We start from the raw sequence: 8,437 nt of genomic DNA on the forward strand, positions 1-8,437 counted from the left end.
TACATGAGATGACTTGAGCCTGAGATTCTTTGGGCAGCAAACTTGATTTGCTATGATCTGTCCCAGGCCATGATGTCACCAAGGTGATGGTTAGTGGCATCGATCACGTTCACTGCCTCCTCTCTACATAGATGTGTGAGAGAGTGGCATAATACACATAGGCCAACACTAGCTAGAACCCTAGAAGGAAGTAGTTAAAGAATACGTTCCACAGTATAGGATCCAAGATTGAGCCCTGTGGAACCGAGGCCTTAACCAAGTGTGTGGCGTAAGGTGCACCCGCTCACCACCACCCTCAGACTCTGGCCTTGCAGTACAGCTAAAGAACAGCTCTAGCAGTTGTCCTGTAACATCAAGCGCTCTACCTTGGCCAGAAGCCCTCTGTGCCACATTCAGCCAAACATTCTGATGATGTCAAGGACGATGACGAGGAAGGGCAGGCCAGCGTGATGGGTGTTGTGCCATGCTTTGGAGAGAAGGAGGAGCAGGGCAGAGCGTCCCTGATTCCTAAACCGATCTTACTGTAGAGAGATGAGGTGGCTCTCCTCCAGATGACATGTTAACTGTTCACTAATATTATCATTTCCAGGATTTTGCTGACAGCTCACAGGAGGGAGATGGGCGGTAGCTTGTCGGGTCTTTTATCCTTTTCTTGTTTGCAGGAGTGACATGAACCTCCCTCTATGCAGCGGGCCAAGTGCTGGTGCCTAATGTGCAGGCACTGTCAGAAGATGCGTGTGAGAGACCCTGTCAGCTCCTCCGCATTGTGAGTGCTTCAGCAGAAAGAGTGAAACGTCGTCAGGACCAGGCGCCTTTCTGGTGTGAGGTTTTTTTTTTTTTTTTTTTTAAGAGGAGAAATCTAGACAAAAGCAACAAAAACAATTAAACAAAAAAACAATGAGATGCCAGTCCCCGAAAAGGGTCAAGAGATTTAGAAAAAAAACGACAAATTTCTTGAAATCTCACGCTTAAACGAGTTTAAGTCATAGGAAGATGTATGGAAATACAGAAGCAGGCATGGAGTTCCAGAGCTTATCACAGAAACATATAAATGACTGAGAGTACTGGTTAACTCTTACGCTAGGGAGGTGGACAGAAAAGAATGAGAGGAAAAAAAGTCTTGTGCAGCGAGAAAGGGAGGCATGCAGTTAGTAAAATCAGAAGAGCATTTGGCATGAAAATAGCAGTTGAAGATAGCAAGAGATACAACATTAATTGCGGCGGTGAGAAAGAGACTGAAGACAGTCAGAGGAGATGAGTTGATAAAATTAAACACTCTTGATTCTACCCTATCTAAGAGAGTAGTATGCGTGAAACCCTTCATATAGCCTACATGTGAAGAATACTCCATACATGGGCGGATAAAGTTTCTGTACAGAATTAGCTGGTGAGGGTTGGGAGGAGTGAGAAAAACTTGCGGAGACATTTCAGAACGCTTAACCCCTTGAGTATACCATGGCGTGTTTCCATATTCATTCTGCTAACTATTTGGTGACTTTATACAGCTTCAGCAACTCATGTGGGGAATTGAAATAGTGAAGACTTTGGCCATTAATCTTCTGACCTCCATAGACCCTTCCTAATGTCAATAAAATGGTCTGATATAAGATACAAATCTCATGGTAAAAATGAGTCACAATTCTGAAGAGGTTAATTTCCTAGAACCTGTTTTAGCTGAAGATAATATTATGTAAAATTTCCAGTTTTGATTATAAGTCACTTACTTCCCCAAGGTTCTCAGGTTATCTATCAAGATGACTGTATAGGAAATGGAGTTTGACACTCATATTATATCCAAGGTCATGAAAGGCTGACAACATGGTTGCTATACTGGTTTCATTGTCTTTTTTTTTTTATTAAGAAAGATTTCCATGACGACTACAAGAGAAAGCTAAGCATTCCTTTCCTTGCCGTCCATCTTTTATGACAGTTTTGATCACATACAAGTGCACTAATTCATTGTCCATCAAACACACCTGCCTTTATCTTCTCAAATGATAAAACAATGAGATCATGAGACTATATGTAGGAAGCATTCACCATCACTATCTAACACTTTGACAAACTGTTCCATCAGGACTTGCTTGATCAGTAAAGGTAGAAATATGATCTTTTCCCCATTTACAAATGGATCATTGACAATGTTTGACATGCCAGATTCCAGAGGCTCACGTATAAGGTCCACTCCTTCTGCTTCTATTACTTGTCTCGGCTGTCTCACATATTGGCTAAGATTAAGAAAGTGTGTGTGTGTGTGTGTGTGTGTGTGAAAATAATACACTAATTGTGTGTGAAAATAATACAATAATTATCAAATTATTTCGGTTTATTTGTATTGCAGCCATACAGCTGACACTTTTACATATTAAAGGTACTTACATACATACATCTTAGGTATAACCAGCCCCATGGTGGTGTCTTACAACGGTGCCAGGTGGCGCCGAACCAACCATGAAGACTAGGCCTAGGATGGTTAGGCCATCCCATGAACATGAAGACAAGGCCAGAGATGACTAGGCAATCCCATGTATAGTTTTTTTTTTTTTTATTCGGAACTTGTTTCTCCTACCTAAAAAGCGAGTCACACCTTCCTACTTATACCATAGAAGTGTGTGTGTGTGTGTGTGTGTGTGTGTGTGTGTGTGTGTGTGTGTGTGTTGCAAAACTATTCAGACCACGCTCCAATTATAGCTTTATACTTACTCAACAATTGATTCATATGTAATCAATTTGGCCTGTATGGCGTTGTATCCCAGTATTGTGTCAGCAGTAGAAGCACTCAAGAGCTCAGTTTTCTCATGTGCAGAAGAACCAGGTAATGTTTTCATAGGTGCATGATATTCCTCAGCACGATGCTTGTTAATGGGAGTGTTCCACTGTGCAAGGGAGAACAATTTTTCAATGAATGCGTAGGAGCTTAGACTAGCTACCTTGTTTTGTCAATAAGGGAAGTATCACTGTGTGGTGCAAGTGGCAAGGAAGGTGTGTTCTCTCCGAGGACAGCCAACTCTCCTTAATTCATTCTTATATTTTATGGTGGTTTTCCTCGGTTTTATTATTTTACTCAACTCTTTGTTTTGTTACAATGAACTGTTCCGTTGTTTACTTTGTTGACAATAATGTTTTTGATTTACTGTCGGTACGATGCGACAGTAACTGTTGAGGAGCGCCGGTATTATCACTAATCAATTGGGCACTACACTTTAGGGTGTAGGGATGTGTCCATTCTGTCTAGATGAATAATTTGTGTGGGGCTTACTCGTTCCTTGAAGCAAACTGAGCGTTCAGTGGTTTCCTCCCTGCTCGACAGTCCAAGGCACTGCATCAGCCTCCGGGCAGTCTCGGCACAGGCAGCGCGGTACTGGCAACTAATAGTAACATACACAAGCGGATCGATGCAAAACTGCAGCCAAAAGACCAGATGGAGTAGAAGCCAAGCAGCGGGATGACGGTCGTAGAGGTGTCTGATGTGCACCACCAAGTGAGGCACGCAGCATAACACCATGAACACGAAGATGACTAGAATGGTTCTGGTCACATGGTCGTCCCACTGGCGCACTGCATCATCATCGACATTCGCAACGTTCTTTCTAGCAGCACGAACCTGTCTGCTCCTCCGTGAGTATCGTACCTGCAAGTGGAACCACAAGGTGAGTCTCGAGTTCCCTATTCGTGGGTGCATGCCATGGGCAGTAGGATAAACCAACGTCTCACCTTGATGTACATAATGATGTAGCACATGCTGGTGAACAGGATCGGAAGCATGTACGTAAAGAAAACGTGGAAACCCTTCTGGACTTTGCCTTGAGAGTTATCCATGGAAGCCATTAGCTCCTTAGGGTCGTACTTGAGCCCTCCAAGTGCCTGTGTGAAACAGAGAAGTTTGATATTTCAGCAAATGATTATTGCGAAATTTCACTTATCCTTCGCTTGGATAAATAAATACAGATACACAAACAGAGAAACACAGACAAGCAAACTTAACAAACAATTCAAATACCAGAGTCTGTAGAATAACCTAACATATAGTGTACATGAAAAAAAAATGCAATGAAATAATATCCGTTGAGAACACTTAACTGTGTTTATAGATTTGTTCTGTAGGTACGTTTGACATTCAACAAGAAACTTCTTACCAATGTAGGCCCATGTCATTGTTGGTGTCCTTGTAATCCTACTAACCACTGTGAACAACGCCTAGACAGACATAACATAACATAACATAACATAAATAATAGGATAACAAAGGGCCACCAGGGCCCATCTAGGTTATCCTGTACCAGTCGCACAGCGACCTCGTCATCAGTACTTAAAGATACACTTACAAGTACACAATACATTATATACTAATTCTAAATATTTGGCCCATTAACAGGGCTAAGTCCTGCAGCGAAATCCTCTACAATTTGTGGTCCCCATACATGGGGATCATGTCTTGTTTAACTATAGTAAATTTCTTATAAAAACTATCATGCAGTGCTATACATAATTATAAATCTAATAAATTTAAGTGCTTATCTAATCTGTTTTTAAACATTGTCAAACTAGTGCTATTTACAACCGTCTCTGGCAATGCATTCCAGAAGTCTACCACCCTATGACTAAAGAAATATTTTCTTATATCTAACCTGCAGCCTTGCTTTCTAATCTTCCTGCCATGATTTCTAGTCCTACTTCCTCCTCTAAGGTAAAGAAAGATCTCACATCTATGTAGTTTGTATCTGAGAACATTTTAAATAACTCTATCATATCCCTCTTATACATCTCCTCTCAAATGAAAACATGTTTAATTCCTTTAATCTATCTCTATACTCCAGGCGCTTTAATGCTGGTATCATCCTAGTTGCTCTTCTCTGAACTGCTTCTAACATGTTGATATCCTGCCTATAGTGGGGTGACCAGGCCTGTATGCAATACTCTAAATGGGGCCTAACATAGGAATTCTATAAGCTACGCACCACTTCCTTACTTTTATAACTAACATTTCTATTTATAAAACCCAGGATCCTATTTGCCCTATTTCTTGCTTCTAAACATTGCTTTGAAAATTTCATAGTCCTGTCTATCACTACTCCTAAATCCTTTCCTTCCTCTATTGCCTCTAGCCACCTGCCACCTGTCTACCCATGCTATCAGCCTGTCCAGGTCTCGTTGCATTCTGTAATTGTCCTTTTCACCCTGTACTGCACATGCTATCTTAGTATCATCTGCAAACTTTGATACTTTGCTACTAATTCCTATATCTAAATCGTTAATGTACACCAAGAAAAGAAGAGGTCCTATCACTGATCCTTGGGGTACCCCACTAACCACTTCCTTCCACTCAGACATTGCCCCATTTAATACTACTCTCTGTTTCCTATCAGAAAGCCATTCACTAATCCAATCAACTAACCTACCCCTATCCCATGTAGTCTCAATTTGTACACTAGCCTCCTATGCGGTACCTTATCAAACGCCTTGCTAAAATCTAGATATATAACATCTATGCTATTTCCATCATCTAACTCCTTGGTAATATATTCTAAGATATCGAGCAAATTTGTAAGACAGGACCTCCCTGATCTAAAGCCATGTTGGGTATCTCTAATTAATCTATTCTCATTTAAATGCTCCCAAATACTACCCTTAATGATTTTCTCTAGTATCTTACATACTATACTAGTTAAACTGATCGGTCTATAATTATTCGCATCATCCTTCCTACCTTTTTAAATATTGGAGTAACATTAGCTAACTTCCAGTCCTGAGGTATCTCAGCAAACCTAAGTGATCTTTCAAAGATTAACTTAAGTGCTTCAGAAATACTGTCTACACCCTCCCTAAGTACTCTGGCATGTAGCTCATCAGGACCACTAGCTTTCCTATCGTCTAGTTCAAGAATAAATTTCCTAATAATTCCCGGTTTTATATCAATATTTTCTAAAGCTCTTAAACTACTCGTCGCACTGTTTGTAACAGGATTTCCTATTCTTTCCTAGTAAATACTGAAGAAAATTGTTCATTCAATAATTCTACTATGTCTTCATTTTGATCCACTACTACACCATCTTTTCTGAGTGGTCCAATCCTATCCTTATTTCTTTTATCACTGACCTTGTAATAACTATATAATTTTTTGGGATCTTTACTCCCAGCTCTAGCTAGTTTTATCTCTGCCTGCCTTTTACTTTTTTATAACCTTACTCAAATCATCTCTGACCTGTCTGTACCTAATCAAATCTACATCTTCCCCACTTTTCTGCAACTCTCTGTATGCCCTCTTCTTCTCTCTGATCTGGCTACCTATCTCATGAGTCCACCATAATGGCTTCCTGTTTCTCTGCCTTATATCTTTGTAAGGGATACACTGCATCACTATACCCTTTACTACAACCTTAAAAATATCCCACATCTCCTGTGCAGTTTTATTTCCAAAACTATCTTCCCAGTTTACCTCTCCTAATAACTGACGTAACCTACCATAATTGCCTTTCTGATAGTTTGGGACTCTAGTCTTATTCACTATATTATCCCTACTGGAATTAATGATAAATCACTCGCAGTGGTCTCTGTAAATGCCGTGTGAAGCATTATGACACACTGAATGATACTTAATGGCATAGTGAGTGAACGGGATTAACCTTGGCGAGCATTTGATAGTGGTTTGTAGGTGAGGTCCGAACGCGGTTACTTTTTCGAATCCGTGGTTTTTCATCTACGCCTGTCTCGAGCACTAGACCAGTTTCTTAGTGGATCAGGGATTACCGTGAATTACCCAATGACTCTGCTGTGACCTCAACTTTCTTCCTTCACACAACAGTACCTGTGCCTGATATACGCACGCCCTTCAACTTAAAATTTAAATTATGGTGACTTGACTGACTTCTACACCAGCCTCGAAATCCTCGTCTGGAGAGGGGACTTCAAAATAATGTGATCAGGTCGTGCTGTTCCTCTTTTGGTATCAAATAAAGTGTTTCCACACCCTCTTCAACTTAACTTCTCTAAAATTCGCAGCCGTAGATTTAATGTTCTGTCAATAGAATAACACCTCTCCTCTGCTAAACCTAACCTTCTTTTCCTCACATAAACATATATGTCTGAGGCGGCTGACTGTAATCCTATGTTCCATCCTACAGTAATTTCTATGCCCTTATTTTCAGTCCAGAGTTGGATGTTACGTCTATGTAAGCAACAACCTAAGCATGCTCTCGTTCTGCCGTTGTTGAATCTTCTGAATTATCCAACGTGTGGCTGTGACTATACAAATTCGCACTCAAATTGAATTCATCTGTGCTATATGCTTCTCGTCTAACTCTTCTGACTGTAGATTTTTTATTACTTAATTTCCTAGGTGAAGGTATCACGACTCCTGTCTTTCACGTGGATCCAGCTGTATCCTTGAAGATTTCAATGTTCACCACTAGCTTTAGCTTTCCTCTCCATTTAATGAGGAACCTCGTGAACTGGCCTTAACTTTGCTTTTCTCCATGACCTAAAACAATTACTGCAGTGCAACACTCTCCAAGTATATACTAATATTCCTGACCGTCTTGCAGATACGACCAAAATTCTTGACTTCTTCTTGATACCTAATCCTTCTGCTTATGCTGTCGCTCTATCTTCTCCATTGTTTTTTTTCTATCACAGCTTCATTCATATTTCTTGTCATTTCGCTCCTCAGGATCACCTAAAGTGAAGAGACAAGCCTTTGGAGTTTTAGTTTTCCTATTTTGAGAAAGTGAGGAAGTATCATTCTGATTTTCCTTGGAATGACCACTGCTTCCGTATCTGTATGATGAGCGCTTAACAGAGGTGATAATGTCTGGTGTAAAGGCGTAATTTTTTACTGTATCTCTTAACCTAAAACCTGTACTAAACCTTGGTTTAACACAGCCTGTTCTCGTGATACACATGTTAGAGAGGTGGTCTACAAAAAGTACCTGAGTTTTCCATCACCTGAATCTCATGCACTTTATATATATATATATATATATATATATATATATATATATATATATATATATATATATATATATATATATATATATATATATATATATATATATATATATATATATATATATATATATATATATATATATATATATATATATATATATATATATATATATATATATATATATATATATATATATATATATATATATATATATATATATATATCCTTCATACTCACCCCAAAGGCGAGTGGAAGCCACAGCAGCACCGAGTACAGCCACAACAATCCCAGATACAGTCGCACTTTCCGTTTTTGCATTAATTGCTTGTACTTTGCCGGCCACATCACTGCCAGGAACCTGCAACAATAACACGTGTTACATTGATATCAAACAAAAGTCTCGAACATATATGACAGTATAAGTATGTGTAATTACGTATATATATATATATATATATATATATATATATATATATATATATATATATATAT

General features: G+C 39.3%; 1 protein-coding gene across 1 annotated transcript in view; it reads right to left on the reverse strand.

Moving 5' to 3' along the window:
• Positions 1–2,614: 2,614 nt before the first annotated feature.
• The window catches only part of LOC123513668 (protein trapped in endoderm-1-like), a 12,424-nt gene continuing 6,601 nt past the window's right edge, over positions 2,615–8,437 (reverse strand). The window contains exons 3-5 of the mRNA XM_045270987.1: positions 8,183–8,303; positions 3,715–3,864; positions 2,615–3,631 (exon numbers count right to left, since the gene is read on the reverse strand). Coding sequence (XP_045126922.1) covers positions 3,197–3,631; positions 3,715–3,864; positions 8,183–8,303 — 706 coding nt within the window. The 3' untranslated portion in view covers positions 2,615–3,196. The remainder of the gene's footprint in view (positions 3,632–3,714; positions 3,865–8,182; positions 8,304–8,437) is intronic.

Source organism: Portunus trituberculatus, chromosome 36, assembly GCF_017591435.1.
Source record: "Portunus trituberculatus isolate SZX2019 chromosome 36, ASM1759143v1, whole genome shotgun sequence".
Lineage (NCBI taxonomy): Eukaryota > Metazoa > Arthropoda > Malacostraca > Decapoda > Portunidae > Portunus > Portunus trituberculatus.